At 39.9% G+C, this 18,717-nt stretch overlaps 1 protein-coding gene across 1 annotated transcript in view; it reads right to left on the bottom strand.

Moving 5' to 3' along the window:
• Positions 1-5,804: 5,804 nt before the first annotated feature.
• PCLO (piccolo presynaptic cytomatrix protein) overlaps positions 5,805-18,717 on the bottom strand; it is a 398,487-nt gene continuing 385,574 nt past the window's right edge. The window contains exons 26-28 of the mRNA XM_040343440.1: positions 17,230-17,364; positions 13,806-13,951; positions 5,805-9,090 (exon numbers count right to left, since the gene is read on the bottom strand). Coding sequence (XP_040199374.1) covers positions 8,950-9,090; positions 13,806-13,951; positions 17,230-17,364 — 422 coding nt within the window. The 3' untranslated portion in view covers positions 5,805-8,949. The remainder of the gene's footprint in view (positions 9,091-13,805; positions 13,952-17,229; positions 17,365-18,717) is intronic.

Here is an 18,717-nt window from a genome sequence, read left to right as displayed (position 1 = left end):
TATTCCTTGCGTAACTATATGGAAGCGCCACCTAGCAGCCAGCGTGAATATGCAGCCTAAGATATGACGGTGTAAGACACTTACACCAGTCGGATCTTAGGGAAATCTATGCGTAACTGATTCTCTGAATCAGGCGCATAGATACGATGGCCCGCACTCAGAGATACGACGGCGTATCAGGAGATACGCCGTCGTATCAGGAGATATGCCATCGTATCTCCCATCTGAATCTGGGCCTGTATGTTTAGTGTCACATTTGTTGTGAACAAGCAAGTTATCGCTTGTGAAACAATGACATCGAGATAATTTGGAGTTCCGGTGTGCGACCAATTTCTTGTTTTATAAAGTTCATGTGCGTGTAAAGGCAGGTGTCCCAATATTTTTGGTAATATAATGTACAGTGCCTTAAAAAAGTATTCATACACCTTTTTCCACATTTTGTCATGTTACAACAAAAAACAAAGTTATTTTATTGGAATTTTATATGATAAACCAACACAAAGTGGCACATAATTATATAGTGGAATGAAAAAATATAAATGTTTTTCAATTTTCTTTACAAATAAATATGTGAAAGGAGTGGCGTACATTTGTATTCAGCCCCCCCTCAGTCAATACTTTGTAGAAATTCTTTCACTGCAATTACAGCTGCAAATATTTTTGTGGATGTCTCAACAAGCTTTGCATGTCTAGAGAGTGACATTTTTTCCCATTCTTCTTTGCAAAATAGCTCAAGCTCTGTCAGATTGGATGTAGACATCTGTTAACAATTGCAATTTTCAAGTCTTGCCACATATTCTCAATTGGATTTAGCTCTGGACTTTGACTGGGCCATTCTAACACATGAATATGCTTTGATCTAAACCATTCCATTGTAGCTCTGGCTGTATGTTTAGGGTCGTTTTCCTGCTGGAAGGTGAACCTCCACCCAGTCTCAAGTCTTTTGCAGACTCTAAGGCCTCGTACACACCACAGGACATGTCCGATGAAAGCGGTCCGCGGACCGTTTTCATCGGACATGTCCGCTCGGAGATTTCGGTCTGATGGCTGTACACACCATCAAACCGAAATCCCCGCAGACAGAGAACGCGGTGACGTAGACGACACCGACGTTCTCTATCGCGCAAGTTCAATGCTTCCACGCATGCGTCGAATCAATTCGACGCATGCGTGGGATTTCGGTCCGCTGGTTAGACGTACTAACCAGTGGACATGTCCGACGGACAGCTCTCCAGCGGACAAGTTTCTTAGCATGCTAAGAAACTTTTGTCCGCTGGAAATCTGTCCGCTAGCCTGTACACACGATCGGATCTATCCTCTGAAACTGGTCCGCGGACCAGTTTCAGCGGACATGTCCGGTCGTGTGTACAAGGCCTAACAGGTTTTCTTCTAAGAATGCCCTGTATTTGGCTCCATCCATCTTCCCAACAACTCTGACCATCTTCCCTGTCCCTGCTAAAGAAAAGCATCCCCACAACATGATGCTGCCACCACCATGTTTCACGGTGAGGATGGTGTGTTCAGGGTGATGTGCAGTGTTAGTTTTCTGCCACATATAGCGTTCTTTTAGGACAAAAAGTTACATTTTGGTCTCATCTGACCATAGCACCTTCTTCCACATGTTTGCTGTGTCCCCCATATGGCTTCACGCAAACTGTAAATATGATTTTTTATGACTTTCTTTCAACAATGGTTTTCTTCTTGCCATTCTTCCATAGAGATCAGATTTGTGGAGGGCACAACTAACAGTTGTCCTGTGGACATATTCTCCCACCTGATCTGTGGATCTCTGCAGCTCCTCCAGAGTTAACATGGGCCACTTGGCTGCTTCTCTGATTCCTTGCCCAGCCAGTCAGTTTAGGTGGATGGCCATGTCTTGGTAGGTTTGCAGTTGTGCCATACGCTTTCCATTTTCGGATGATGGATATGAACAGTGCCTCGCGAGATGTTCAAAGCTTGGGATATTATTTTTATATAACCTAACCTAAAAGCCTCTCTACAACTGTATCCCTGACTTGTCAGGTGTGTTGCTAGCCATTCACGGTGCTGTTTGTTCACTAAGGTTCTCTAACATACTGGAAAAACATATATGAGATAAGGTCTCTCCCGTGTACATGTGGCATATATAAAGAAACTACATCTTTACAGGCAACTGACACAAGTAAAGGCAGTCTGCCAGCATACAAACACACTGAGTACATAATCTTGAACCAGTTTTTCCAACATCGAGCAATGCAAATTTTTCAACTTACGTTATGCCCTAGCAGTTTCATGACCTTTCTCGCATTTCCTTAGAGATCATATACAGTCAAATATACTGTCAAATGACGCTATGAGGAAGTCTTACGCCGAAACGCATCAGCATTTTGGATGATGTTACTGCTATGATGCTAAAATAACGTCTTCTACAGTTTCATGACCTTTCTCGCATTTCCTTAGAGATCATATACAGTCAAATATACTGTCAAATGACGCTATGAGGAAGTCTTAGGCCGAAACGCATCAGCATTTTGGATGATGTTACTGCTATGATGCTAAAATAACGTCTTCTACAGACAAATTGTCGCGTTAGCGGCTTGTATTTGTTATGGACTCACAATCAAATATGTCCCCCAATGGTTATAGTTGATAAGAGTACAAAAAATGTATAAACTAGTGCTGTACATTCAGCTTTTGCAACTTTTCCCCCTTTTTTTTATTTATTCTTTATTGGAAAGTTGATTAAGTCCAAAATACACCCTCACTGGTGTACGAAAATTAAGAAAAAAATAAAACTTTCGTATTTCCTGTTTTTTCTAGAACCCATTTCCCCTCTTCCCCCCTTCCACTTACCCTCTACCCTCCTACCCATCCCCGATCTGCCATCCTCACCTCATTTTCTACTTTATGTGTTTCGGTCACTCCTTGCACATATTTATCTGACAATTTAAATGCTCTCCATTTCTCCCATATTGCCTATATCTTCCGTCCCTTCCCTGCTCTCCGCGGCTAAGGTACTCAATTTCGGATATATAGTCCACTCGTTGTATCCACTCTTTTATGGTCGGTTTTGTCGTATGTCGGTTTTTTGGGATTAGTCCTTTTGCCGCGTTAAACATTGGAGGGACCAACGTTTTTTCATATAGTTTTTTCGTTTTGTTTGTCCCGTGGAACAAACATGTCCAGGAATTTAAATGGAATCTTCTCACCAGTTATTACTTCTGTACATTACAAAACTTCCTCGTAGCACTCTTTTATTCTCGGGCAATCCCACCATATATGCATTTGTCCACAGTTCCTCCAGCACAACCAGGAATTATTTGGATGCAATTTATTCATTCTCTCTGGGGTCAGGTGCCAGCGTACCATACACTTGTAGTTTGCTTCGATCGTCATCCCTTTAGATGCAGAACTAAATACTGCGCTAATCATTTGTGGTTCCTCTAGTTTTTTACCCACGTCTTGTCCCCATTTTTCTATACATACTAGTGTTCCTTACGTTTCTAATTCCGTTAGTATTTCATTCATTTGCGATATACCATGTTTCAAGGGCTTTTTTATACTACAAAGCTTTTCCATTGGGTTTAGTGCTTTTCCCTCTCTAATTGGTTGTGGTATAGTGTTTACTAAGTGAGTTAACTAAAGATATTCAGCTTTTACAACTGATGTAATTGTTCATATGATCAAGACTCAGCATGGATAAAACTGCATACTTTCACAGTGTTATAACATGTATTGGAGCTAAACAAATTTAGTTGTAACCCATGTGTCAAACCATGGATGTGCTTTTATACAGCTGATCATGAAGCTAAGTGTTTCTGTAATCCCCTCTGGTGTCCATGCAATCAGTGTCAGCTCTGCATTGATGCACACTGAGCCATTCACATTACTTACCCCTAAAGAAGCTTACAATTTAATAAATGATATCATATATAGTCATATATACAGTGTACACACACATTTTTAGGAGAAGCCAATCAATGTGCAAACTTTTTATTTATTTTTTATTTGGGATGAAACTAAACCAATACAAGAAAACCTTTAGAAATCTAGGGGGAAGCTACAAGTTCATGCTAGTGGAGATTAAACAATAGATCCATACTAGCTGTTTAAAGAGACTCCAATACCATTTAGTGCAAATTTACAGAATCACTTGAAGGCCCACTCCTGACTCACTTATATTAGCCTTTCTTGCTGTTTCTTTCCTTTCTCAGAGTTGTGAATGAAACCCTGTGCAAAATCTGTGCCCAATAGTGTTATAGATTACACAGAGTTATGCCACGTACACACAATCCGAATATTGTACGAAAAATGTCATCAGAGGAAGAATCGTCCGATAATCGGATCGTTAGTACAGGGCTGGACGAGCTGATCATGACAGTTCATCCGATATTATTTTATCGCACATGCATGGAAATTTTCCTTGTATGATACCACGATACCAGATCGTACGATTTTCGTTTAGTCAGTACAGTTGTCGTCCGAAAATACAACACAAATACATTACAACACATGACATCCCTTCCGATTTTTTTTTCTGTCGTACGAGAATTTTCGTGACTTTAGCAACCTATTTAATTTGTACTTGCGACTAGTAAACGGAAAAAGTCGGACGATATGTCGTCCGATTTTCGGATCGTGTGTACGTGGCATTAATGACATCTTCCTCTTCTTCGCTGCATCCCTGCAGGAGTTCACATGCTTCCCCATACCTACAAGCACCAAGTGTTTCATTAGGGCTCTGACAGAGTGGCAGAGAAATGTAGTAGAGTTGAGTGTAAACGGTGAAGGCAAATCACTTTGCCCGAAATTGGGCAAAATCTTTTTAGGACTGCATAAAGTTGGTACAAAAATCCCTAGATATGTTTAAGACGTCAAGATTATTTCAGATTTGACCAGATGCATTCACGCTTCTTTCATTAATACTTTATAGCGCTATTCCCTGGGAACTCAAAGTGTTTTTATCTACTGTTTGGGCAGATGGTAAGACAGCCAGCCAACTGAGGCATGCAGGGTAGAATATCATACGATGAAAAAAGTCAGAGGGGATTTTTTCATTGGATATTCCGACCATGTGTATGCCCCATTCGACTTAGAAAGAGAACATGTTCTCTTTTTTTGGAAATTCCGCTTGTCTGTATGGACTTTAGATGGAGAAAAAAACATGCATGCTCAGAATCAAGTCGACGCATGCACAGAAGCATTGAACTTAATTTCATACGCGTTGTACATCACCGTGTTTTTGAAGGTTGGAATTTGGTGTATCCAAGACAGCTTGAGTGGAATTCCGTCGGAAAAATTATTGTGTGTACAGGGCATAAGGCATCTTTTAGAAAGGAGCCAATTAACCTAACAGCATGTATTTCAAAAGTAGGAGGTAACTCATGCAATAACAGGGAAGAAATTCAAACTCTATGTAGATAATGTCCTGATCGGGACTCAATCTGAGTACCCAAGTGCTGCAAAGCAGAAGTACTAAGTCAGAGTGATGCCTACACTTAGATAGTAGAATAAGTGATACAATACCTGATCAATTTTACGCATTTGTTTTAGATTTTGAAATGTGTATATGGTATTTGTATGCAAAATAGCTATAATATATACCTTATATCAGTGATGGTGAACTTTGGCACCCCAGATATTTTGTAACTACATTTCCCATGATGCTCATGCACTCTGCAGTGTAGTTGAGCATCATGGGAAATGTAGTTCCGAAACATCTGGGGTGCCAAGGTTCACCATCACTGCCTTATATGAACACAGAAGGTTTAATACATTTATTAGTTTACAAATTCTCAAATTATACCCAATACGTTCACAAAGAGAAGGATGTTATAAATATTTATTAGCTTGACTGGATTACAACCTTTTGTACATCACATTTGCATAAATTCTCAAGTTACATCTTGTGTACAACCACAAAAACTATGACATGGATTTTTACATTAAATGAAGAAACATTAACAGATTTACAGGCAGATTTCTATACAGTTCATTCATGTTTAACTCATTTGTACAACTGTTTTAAACAAATGATCTTCCAGGGATTAGAAGGGGAAAAAAATGTAGGATGACAATAATAAAAATACACAAATATGGGCAGACGTCCATCAACGCATGCAACATTCATGTGAAAACATTTATTTCAGGACACTACAGAATTTACGTAATTTAAATATATTTTTTTTACATTTTCTTCATATATATCTCTTATTTTTCAGGCTCTCTGTACAGATTCTCAATGAATGACCACAAACACGCTGTTCAACCATTGCTGGTTCACCATCTGAGCACATCACATATCAATTTTACATGTACAATTGAACAGAATGCTCACATTCACATGCTGAATGCCGAATGGAATTAGAATCCCTCAGTCCTTTTCATCTTTCTACAAAAATGTAGACTTATTTACACAATAACAAAAGGGTACTTGCCTCTAACATTTCTATAGTCAGAATTTGTTAGAACAGCAAAGCACAGACTAATGATTCTAATAAAGTCTTAGAGAGAGGGTATTCATTTTGTCTGGCCCTTTTTACGTAATTTTGTTCAGAATGACAGGATGTCCTTTGTGTTAGGAGTAAAATAAAACTTATTTGGATTTATTTTCACTGAAAAAGACAATAGTATTCAAAAAATACCTGAAACAATGCAACTTAAGCATATCTGAGATGTTAATAAAACATCAGGCACTATTAATGTCTGTTTTATTATGACTTGTAGGTGTGTCGGTGTGCAGGGTAAAATAACATGCAATTTATATTTAAACTGGTATTTTCTTGCCTGCCACTAAGTTTTCATTCTTTTACTTGTATTCATTATGTGTGCTTAAATAAGGTTATGTTTCAAGTACTGCAAACAATTAAAAAGAGGGAGATATCATCTCTTTAATCTGCAGCCATGGAATACTTTTGACTCATGCTTAGCATCCAAAACTCGTCATTTCCAAACGAGGCCATTGAACAAAAGTAATGTAAAGAACTATATAAATCTCACTCACTTATAATCACACACACTGTGCTTTTTGCTTAAACATTTCTATTTCTGCGGATCAACCAGAACTCTAAAATTTGCCTTGCTTTGCATATAAATAAACATATATTTATATATATATTTTTTTATCTTGGCTCTATTTATAAAATTAATATCAAGAGAGGGCTAGTTGTCAACAAATATCTGGATCTATGTACGGTAATCACTTCTAGGAGAAGCAAAAGCAATAAACACTATTAATGTGTTCAAATATATGTGCAAAAACGAAAATACTGATAGTTGTTTTATACACAAAAGAAGTTTTTTTTTTTGTATTTTTTTTTTTTTTTAGTTTTACACATTTTTTTTGTCATTTTCACTTACAGAAAAAGCATTGATACATCAATGTTGCATAGAATACTTCCATAATAACTCAAGAATTTGGTTTGAAACATTGTTGGCACACTTCGGAAGCATATTATACACTGCTTATATAAGTCATTGATGCACCAAAACATTGTCACTCACTCTGTTTGACGGATGAAAAATTCATCTGCAGAATTTCATGTGTTTAAGAGGTACTAATTCTAGGGTGTGTCCAAGCTAAGGAAACACGGAGTCTACTTGCAGTTTCTCTACACTATACATGGCCTGCAAAAATGGAAACAGAATAAAAGAAATGTTATGGTGCTCCAGAGAACAAATACCGTTATGTCTTTGGAATGTAGTGAATGAAAGGCAGAGCAATGGTAGCTCTGCTAATGTAGTGTTGATTACAGGTTTCCTTGCAGAAATCTGTATTTGTGCTATCATTCTGAAATTATGTCTCCGTAGCAACCATTCGCATGCTTTGCAGTCTTTTAAGTAATGCTCAGCATAAAAGAATTGCAGTTTAAAAATGCACTATTGTAGCTCTTTAGGCTATTGAATGGGATATCAGAAACACGTTCATCATAATGGAAACAGGAATGGAAAGGAAAAACAAACACATATTCCATTTTTCAATGATTTTATCTGACATTAAGTTGCCTTCATTTTGACAGAAACCACTTATGAACACACTGCATGATAGGCAGTATGTATGTACATAGTGACTGTAGCAATTAACAGTTCATTTTCAACATACCCATCAATCATTCACCTGAGTTACAAAGAGAAAATTCAGAACATAATTGCTTTTTATATTCTTTTCCTAACTAAATGGTGGCATGTAGAACAACACACATAGGCTCCTTTTCCTTATTTATGTTACCAAAACCCACATTCTGTTTTGTGCCACAGCATTACTTTAGGCTTTGACAGCTACTTTAGTTATCTTTTCATATTTTTTTTTTTTCCTCATTAAACCAATGAATCAGAAATTGCAGTACCCGACATATGCTAATATAAACCAGCAAGAAGTACTGAGCTCATGTGTTTCACCATGTTTGCAATTCAAATCACAAAATAAAAGATAGGCACTGCACGTTAACTGCACGGTAACTGTACACGTGGCATAGAGAGAGAACATTACCTGGAACTTAGAGGACGGAACTATACTGTTTATTCCTGTACATTTGCCAACTCCAAGAAACACCATAAACAGCATTTTATATTATTTATCAATGGAAAACATCTAAGGTGCAAATTAGTTTAAACATATATTGAGTGTTACTTTTTTTAAAATTATTTTAACCCTTATTTTATATTGCCTTATTTTCACGTGCTTCTAAGCTGCTCTGTTGAATGAAACATAATAGAACTAGTAAAGCACTTGTATACTCTAATCCAAAAATATGACCAGTCTTCTGCACACCAGATTTATTTATCATCATCCCCTACAAGTTGTCATTTATTAATAACAAATGCATCTTATTTCTCATCGACTGCAAAACACGTCAACAAAGATTTCAAAGCACGGCTTGAAACATGTGCAAACTTTGTTTTCTAGGCAGTCTTTAATTCCATTGAAACTAAAATTGTTCCTGACGTTTTTCTCCCAGCTAATAGTGTTGTTCAGTGTGTTTGAGCAGAGCTTGCTAAAAGTTTGTGCCAATTTACTATCCTTTTTCGAAGGTCCACTTTGTCCAGCCAAATGTAAGCTTCACCAATAACAGTTTTCTTCATAAACTTCCCTCCATTTGAAGCAAGCAAAATCTATGGAAAATAAAATTAAGAATAAGATTATTGGAATTTTTTGAAAACTACATGTATGTAACACAATGAAAAAAATGATACTTAAAAATGTACATGCAGTGTAGAAGGCGATGTTATATACTGTATATATTTAAAAATGTTTTAACCACTTCAAATCCTTAGGCCGTATGTATAACCACACTTTATATATATATATATTTATACACACACAGGCGGTTCCCGGGTTACAAACACAATGGGGTCTGTAGGTTTGTTCTTAAGTTGATCTGTTTGTAAGTTAGAACATAATTTTTTTTTAAGTGTAGCTTCAGCCAAAAAAACGATTTTTAAGCTTTTTGGGTAGCATAGGGAAGGGTTATCACCCTGTAACATTTGTTTTGATGTCTGTGACCCTGTTCACAAGATTTACGGTACCTATCCACGTGGTATCTACCCACATGGGTAGGTACCGGAGCATGATGGGACTGTGACATCATAAGAGAGGCCTATATAAGTCAGATGCAAACCGCGCACCCGTCATTGCAGCGAGAAGAGGTGTTGTGTCAACATCGGGAGAAGGCAGAAGAAGGGAAGAGAAGAAGAAGACATCACAGAAGAGCTGGGCTGGCCGCCTGCTAGTAATTGAGCTAACACACGAAGATATCGGCGGCCAGCCCTGAAGGAGAAGGCACCGGAGAGCGGGAGAAGAACCGGGGTGCGCCGAGTCAACAGCGGAGAGCGGAGAAGATAGAAGAAGACCCCCCGAAAGCGGAGAAGACCCCCCGGAGAGCGGAGAAGACCCCCCGGAGAGCGGAAGAGAACCAGACGGCAGTGAAGAAGAAGCCCCCCCTGCTAAAAGAGCTAAAGAAGACAGGAGGGGCCCCCGGAGCAGACTAATAAATTATTTTAAAAACCCTGTGTCGTGTTTATTTACTTTTACACTTTGCCTCCAGGTGAATGGGTAGGGGTACGATGTACCCCACATTCATTCACTTAAGGTGGGGGGCCGGTATCTGGGGGCCCCCAGATTTCGATAAGCCCCCCGCCCGCAGACCCCAACAACCAACGGCCAGGGTTGTCGGGAAGAGGCCCTGTCCTTATCAACATGGGGACAGGGTGCTCTGGGGTGGGGGCCCCACAGTGCGCCCCCCTGCCGCAGAGCACCCAATCCCCCCCATGTTGAGGGCATGCAGCCTGGTACGGCTCAGGAGGGGGGGGCGCTCGCTCGTCCCCACTCCTTTCCTGGCTGGCCGGGTAGCGTGCTTTGGATACGGGCCTCGTATGGATTGTAGGGGGACCCCCTACGTCGGTTTTTCGGCATAGGGGGGGTCTCCTTACAACCCATACCAGACCTAAGGGCCTGGTATGCTCCTGGGGGGGGAACCCATGTCATTTTTTTATTTAAAATTTGGCGTGGAGTTCTCCCTCTCAGGAATGCATACCAAATGCCGCAGCTAGAATTGGCGGGAATCCAAGTCGGATGTCCCGTCGCTTCTATGACGGCTTTGTCTCCATCACGGCAAGCCAGCTCGGCGCTGGCTCCGCGATAGGGCTTGTAGGTGGTCAATCTCACCGAGAAAGGGAGCGAGATTGACACAATATCGCGGTCACCTACTGTACCTCAGAATAAAATACAGAGACCCCCTTCCATCAGTTGCACCATAAATAGACTGCAACAGGACAAAGGGAGGGATAAAAGTTTTCTGACATGAGGATACGTCAGAAAAGGACAATTACAGTAAGTATCAGGTAACAATTTTCTGTGTTCCTGGGTCACCTCATGTCAGCAACAGTGGGACTTAACTAGCCAATTTAGGTTGGGAATAGAAAAAACGACAAACAACTTAACACCCCAGTGGTTGCCAAGAAAATGTTTAATTGCTATTAAAGGCTGTACATCAGCGGAACGAAAGGAGAAAAAATAGCTGGGGCTACATCCAGTTTGTAGTGTTGCACAAAGGTGGACTCAGAACTTCAGCTGACTGCCTCGCAGATATCAAATGCCGAAACTTTCGCGTGAGCTGCCCATGATGCCGCACCCCCTCTGATAGAATTAGCCTGCACTTCTGTCGGTGAAGGTAAGCCTTGGTTTGTATATGCTGCCTTTATAACTTTCTGAATCCATGAGGAAAATATGCTGGAAGAAGCCTTATCCCCCTTCTTGGGTCTGCTGTGAATTTTTTTTTACAAGGTCTCCACAATTCCCCTTGAATCAGCAGATCTCAGCAGATCTCATCTGATTGGCAGCTGGATAGGATGACATGATGAAATTTGAACTAGTAGAGGGAACCACGGTCTCCTTTGCCAATGTGGAAGAATTATGATTGTTGGAACTGTCTATGAGTATATCTTCTTAACCACTTAAGCCCGGACCTTTAGGCAGCTAAATGCCCAGGCCAGGTTTTGCGATTCGGCACTGCGTCGCTTTAACAGACAATTGCGCAGTCATGCGACGTGGCTCCCAAACAAAATTGGCGTCCTTTTTCCCCACAAATAGAGCTTTATTTTGGTGGTATTTGATCACCTCTGCGGTTTTTATTTTTTGCGCTATAAACAAAAATAGAGCGACAATTTAAAAAAAAATTCAATATAGCATTTAAATTGCATTGTTTATTGTGAAAATGACAGTTGCAGTTTGGGAGTTAACCACAGGGGGCGCTGAAGGAGTTAGGGTTCACCTAGTGTGTGTTTATAACTGTAGGGGGGTGTGGCTGTAGGTCTGATGTCATCGATCGAGTCTCCCTATAAAAGGGATCACTCGATCGATGCAGCCGCCACAGTGAAGCACGGGGAAGCCGTGTTTACATACGGCTCTCCCCGTTCTTCAGCTCCGGGGAGCCATCGCGAGGGGGCGGCTAGAAACGAATAGTCGCGCCCTCGTCCCAGATCGCTCCCCGCGGGTTACCGACCGCCGCATGTACCGGGGGGGGGGATGAGGCTTCTTCTCCACTCTCCAATAAACGGTTCTCTCTCTTTCTTTAGTGCATTATAAAACAATTCTAGTATATAAAAAAATTCACCATTTTTATCAATTCAATTTCTGTACTGCAATAGTAGAAACAAGTTTTTTTTTATTTAACCCTCCTGGCGGTATCCCCGAGCGTGACTCGGGGTGGATTTTTTTGCTAAAATCGGTAACCCCAAGTCACGCTCGGGGTAGCTATTCAGAGCCTGCAGCGCGCGCTGGCTTACCTTGTTCCTGGATCCAGCGATGCCACCGCGCTGTGTGAGCGAGCGGGACCTCGCTCGATTCACACAGTGTCCTCCTGTGACGCCGATCTCCATTCCCTGCGACGTTACGACGCACGGGAGCAGAGATCGGCGCCAAATTCAAAAAAGTAAACAAACACTATACATACAGTATACTGTAATCTTATAGATTACAGTACTGTATGTAAAAAATACACCCCCCCCCCTTGTCCCTAGTGGTGTGCCCAGTGCCCTACATGTTCTTTTATATAATAAAAACGGTTCTTTCTCCCTGCAAACTGTAGATTGTCCATAACAACCAAAAGTGTCCCTTTATGTCAAAAATGGTTTTAGATCAGCTAGAAAACATCGATAATAAATTATAATCACTTGTGGGGATTTGTGGGGAAATTTGTCATAAAAAAAAATAATAATGAGAGCAACAATTTTGCAACTGAGCAAATTTCAGTGATTTTGAGTTGATTACATTATTGAATAATTTTTATTAGAATTATATTATTATTTGTTATAATTATTTATTATATTATAATTTATAATTTTGTTTTTAAAAAAATGTCATACCCGGGATGCCTATTAGATTCTTGTTTGGTCAGATTTAAGTGATTTATTCCTAAGGATTACAGGCCTACAGTATAAAACGCCAAATTTCCTTGCAAATAATGGTACCGCTTTTGGTACGTAATTCCAGACAGAATCATACCGCCAGGGAGGTTAATAACAAACTCGTCATAAAAGCAGCCCTGATCCTCCTCTTCTCAGTCCTCTGGGCTCCTCCCCCTTGGCAAGTGCACCCATAGCAAGCCGCAGAAGGCATGAAGGTAAACAACTTTCAGCCTTTACAACCACTTTAAAGTGGTTGTTGTAAACCCCACTTTTTGACTTTTACCTATAGGTAAGCCTATAATAAGGCTTACCTGTAGGTATAAAGAATATCTCCTAAACCTGTACGGTTAAGGAGATATTCCCCTCGCAATGCACCGCTGATAGCAGCGGCGCATGCGCAGGGGGCATCTTGGCTAAAGGGCTGGCCGCCGCCAGCCTTTGCCGGAATGAAATCTCCCACGCGCATGCGTGGGAGTGACGACATCGCCGCTCCAGCCAATCACAGCACTGGAGCGGCGATACCCGGAAGACACGCCGGAGCAAGATGACATCTCGCTCGGAGTGGACCAGGTAAGTTCCCTACACCTCGTTTTAATGTAAGTATTTCATAATGAGCTAGTATGCAGTGCATACTAGCTCATTATGGCTTTTACTTTTCAGGTGCAAAAAAAACAAAAAAAACAAATGCGGGTATACAACTGCTTTAAATATGAAAACTTTGATAAATGCAATATTTTAGTGACAAAATAACATAAATACAGAAGAAGCAACATTGGCAGTTATTTTAAGCTTTAACAATTTCAAAATGTACTTGTGAAAGAATATAATTATTTTACATAATGTGCATATACCGGTAATTTATTTTTAGTTACCATACACTATAGGTGATCATAATGTCAATACGAAGCAAATTACAGCCTTACCTGCAGTGAGTGTCCAGCAGGACTCATGCTAAAACGGAATGTCTCATTAAATGAAGGCTCTCGATCATGCCTACAGACCCTGGTTTTCTTCTTTATGATTCGCTTCTGAGTTGCTATATTAATGACGTAGAGTTTCACATACAGATCTGAAAAATGATTATGTGGATGAAGGGAATTACTATTGCTTCTCATGTGCGTCTGTCTGTAATGTTTTAAATTCATTGTATACTTATTACAGGGGAGTGCTTGGTTATACTATGTAGATATACAAATCTGTCACATCCACCACACATTAACACTCACACAAACATGCACTGACATAATAAGGTAATATGAAGTAGTTTGGGGAACTATTGTTATTCTGACCAGCTATGTCTTACCCATCCAGCAATGAGCTGTTTATAAATTTATGGAACTTAATGTAATTGAGAGTTCACACACAAATAATGGTCACTGGGCATTTAACTAGTTGACCGTTTATGTTCTCAGGGCACAGGTCCAGAATAACATTACAACACTAGCCTAACAATGATATAAGAAAAAACAAATATTTGTGAAATAGTTTGCCCAAAACATTATTTATTCCGCCCAACCAGTTTTGTGAATCACTAGCCCTGCACACTACAATGCTAGAAGAGTGACATTACTTTCTCTCTGAAAGTTAAGCCCAGTTTCACTTTCTCTGTGAAACTGGGCTCAATTCACTAAAGCATTTTGTGTGCGGTTTTTGGGTCACTTGACACATTTTTCCCAAATATCATAGGCGATACTGAAAATGTCATTTCACTATATGTTTATGCAGTATTTACCGCAAAAATCAAAAACTTGGTAAATAGAGCAAAAAACAGCATTAACATTAATTCACTAAAGAAAATTTATAAATAAATGCATGCATTAAATAAGTATTGGGCCAGGCACATATGAGTTTTACGCTGGTTGTTAAGGTGCCAGAATCTGCCAGTGTCCTTAACAACCAGTGAATAGTTGGCTGTTAAGAAGCTAGCACCTGCCATGCCCTTAACAACCATGACTCATCTGCTGTCAGTGGGATTGTTCGCTGACAGAAGAATGTAAACAAAACAAAAGTCGACTTCCGAAAATTAATTAAATCCAGCACCAAATGCTGCCTGTCGACCCGCATGAAAAATAAAAATTGGCCCACACTTGACATTTTGTGGGGGTCACCTGGTGATGTTACGGGGTGACCCCACTCCCTTTTAAGTCTGATTGACCCAGCATGTCTCACAGTCCAGTCATTTTATTTTGTGTGGGCGGCGGGCATTGTTTATCATGATTGACACTATTTAGACTTTGGAGAACATTTATTTAATTTTTTTCTTTTTTAATAAATGACTTGTCAGAAACTGAATCCAGGTATTTATTTACTTTGGACAATTTCTGGTGAATCCCTTATTCTATACTCATTCACATGGAGGTGGGCAGGATGTGGGGACACCCTTGTTAAAGGGGACTTCCAGATTCTGATAAGTCACACCCCGCCATCCTACAACAACTGGGCAGGTTTGTGGGGAAGAAGCCCTTGTCCTCATCAACATAGGCATAAGGTGCTTTGGGGGGGTGACCCCGCTTGTGTTGAGGACACGTGGCCTGGTATGCTTCAGAAGGGGGGCACATGCTCATTGCCTCTTTCCTGGACTACACGACTGGGTTTTCCAACTGGAAAACTGCCCAAAAACCGCCGGACAAAAAAAGAGAACCTGCTCTCTTTTTTCCCTCCGGGATTCCCGGTGGACTTCTTCCCGCCGGAAAACCCGGCCACATGTACGAGAAAAACTGACGTTTTTGTCAGTTTTCCCATTGAAAAAACACAGATCGAGCATACACACGGCCGGGAATCGCGGCCAAAAGCTCTTATCTGAGTTTTCCTGTCGGAAAACCCACTCGTTTGTACGGGAGAGCAGGTTCTCGATTTTCTCGTTGGGATTTCCGACGGACCTTGACCCGTCGGGATACCTGACTGTGTGTACAGGGCATAAGGGTCGTATAAGGCTCACATTTAATTGTTGGCATGAGGTTCCCGAAGGGTCTGGTATGATTTGGGGGGACCACACATTGCTTTTTTTTATGCCAGATTTTCTTTTGTTTACATTCTGCTGACAGCAGGGAATCCCGCTGACAGCAGATGAGTCATGGTTGTTAAAGATATGGTGGATGCTGCATTCTTAACAACCAGCTATTCACTAGTTGTTAAGGATACTGGTGGGAGTTGTCTCCTTACCAACCAGCTATCCACTGGTTTTTAAGCATGCCAGTGGATGCCCACATTGAAAAGCAAGTTTTCATAACTAAAATACTGCATTGTTTCAAGAAATAGCACAAGCGGTATTTTAGTAGCATTTTTTTGTGAATTACAACTTTTTGGGGGGGAAAAACACTATGAGATATTTTACTACTGATAGTAAAGTGGTAACAATAACATTTCAAAAATTGGGCCCTCTATGGTGTCCCTGCCCCAGCCTCCTGACTGGACAATGAAAGAACAGAAGCACTTTGAGGCAATCTTTGTGGACAGCCTCCTGCGAGTTTCCTGTGCAATCCATTGGAATCTGGAAATGTAATAGAACATGACTGGTTTACAGTACTGTTCCTCCCGCTCCTACTAAGTGCTGATATGCAAAAGATTACAAAAGGCTTTTATATGTTCAATGAACACATTACCACTTTAACTTTTGCAATATATACCTTGAGGTTAGCTTTCATTTAAGATGCAGAAGGTAAGAGGGGATTAAAAAAATGGGTAAAATAGAACATTTAAAAAAAAAAAACAGGACGGCTACATGACTTCCCAGCCAGCCAAAGTATAAAATCTTAGGTACAGTATGTACGACATTCATGCAAACCAAATCCGGCAAAATAGGATAAATTAGGATAAAATATATGTAATGTGTCAGTTTGTTGTTTCTGTTTTACCGCAGGAAAGAGAAGCGGATTTATTAAAGCCCAAACAAAGGCAGACAGTGGAAAAAAATAAGCTTACAGCAAGCAAAGTATTCAAAATAAAATTTGGACTCTGCTGGCTTATTTTTGAAGGTGCAACTTCTAAGACTGTCATTTTCATCTTCTCTTGATTACTTATGGAATAATTGACCTGGGTAAAGTATACAGGACATCATTTCTACAATATAGTCATCATGTGTGAAGTGAGTTTTCCTACTATTTATACCTATTTCATTAGCAGCTTACGCTATCCAATAATAAGGCTTGTTGGCCATCACGTAGCATCTATGGCCAGCTCAAGCTGTCCACTTATAACAAGAATATTTTCTAAATTACTTTGGGACTTAATAATCACTGTCATTATACGTGTGTTTCAGCTTGCAAGATTTTATTGACGCACTTGGTTCATGTACTGTAAGTTATTTATTTAACCTAATGAATGTGAAAGCTAAAAAAATGAAAATACCTGGTAGATGGTCTGGAGACTTAAATTTATACGTAATATTTCTACACTGTAGTATCTCCACTATCAGCTGTTCTCCATCTGTCTTCATTTCTTTTTTCAAGGCAATTTTTATTTCACCCATGACTTGGGTTTTACCTGAAATTTAATTAGGAAAAAGTAAGTTCATTGAACATTTATATATTTTTTTTTAGGCCTGTTTAATAAACATCACTATGCAAAGTAACAACCAACCAATCAGGACTGAATTTTTTTAATCAAGCTGCCAAAAATGAAATATGATTGATTGTGATGGGTTATAGCACTCTGCATTGCCATCATAAATGTGTAAGATAGTAGAATAATATGAATTTGTTTTTTGTTCACAAGGGTACCAGTAATCACTTTTCTACCACTGGGTATTCCAATCTATAATTTGTTCAAGCTTAACGGTTGTCAAATATAAACAAGTTCTACTTAAAACTTTATAAGAAAATACATTATTTGTTTCTGGCATATCTTTAGGAGAAGTAACACAATAACTATGAACAATGGCTTTGTGTTACAGCATGGAAAACTAAATCAAGCACTTCAAGTCTTCAACAAGCTTGAATGAATTAATGTTTCCACGGTGAGCCATTTTCTATTTACTGCCACTATAAGCAATAAACTATACTAGTAATAATGGTCCCCTTGCTGTGATAAAAAGAAAAAAACAGCTCCAAAACTGGAGTATATTGTTACATACAAAGAATAAAGGAGGGTGAATTTATGTGTAGCTACATCTAAGATACACAGCAAGGCATGAGTGTAGCAATTTATTTTTTTCATTAAGGAACATTTTAATAATATGTGGTCATAGGGCAAACATCAGTTGTGTGGTTGGCCAGGACATTGCTTAGTGGTTACTAGGCTGACTGTAGAGATAGGAGGGTATATGGGCATGTGAACATGATCTGGCCATAGTTGTGGCAGAATAGCTTTAGAGCATGGCAGAGTGCCCCATATGCTTGTAGATTCAAGTTTATGTCAATGAGGCATAGACTGTTGGTGCTGCCTATCTAAATATTGTATTCACCAACTTATTGGGGTTGATTTACTAAAGGCAAACAGCAGCGGCGGCCTGTCCATAAGCGGCCCAGGGGCACCGCTCCTCTCTATGCGTCAGGTGGGGCTTGCAGGGTTTTGCCCCCACTAAAAAAAATGCAGCACCAGCCGCCACTGGCAAACAGGATGTTTGCCTTACAGGGAACATTACAGGGAACAAGGGAATTAGCCTCAGAGCGTAGTGAATGTGGTGAAGTTTCACTTTTCATAGAATACCCTATCACGGGCAAGGAAATAACAAAAAAAATGCACATGATTGGGTGATGGAAGTTGGCAGAGCTTCATCTTATTCACTAAGCTCTGGGGCAAATTCATTTGCAAAGCGAATAACCTTTTCCTTCAATAAATCAACCCTTATATGTCTAACAAACTGTCTGCATTGCTTTGTTCAAACAATTCAATTGA

The sequence above is a fragment of the Rana temporaria genome, chromosome 3, assembly GCF_905171775.1.
Source record: "Rana temporaria chromosome 3, aRanTem1.1, whole genome shotgun sequence".
In the NCBI taxonomy this organism is placed as follows: Eukaryota; Metazoa; Chordata; class Amphibia; order Anura; family Ranidae; genus Rana; species Rana temporaria.
Note: the sequence above shows the minus strand (reverse complement) of the source record. Positions and strands in the feature narration are given on the sequence as shown.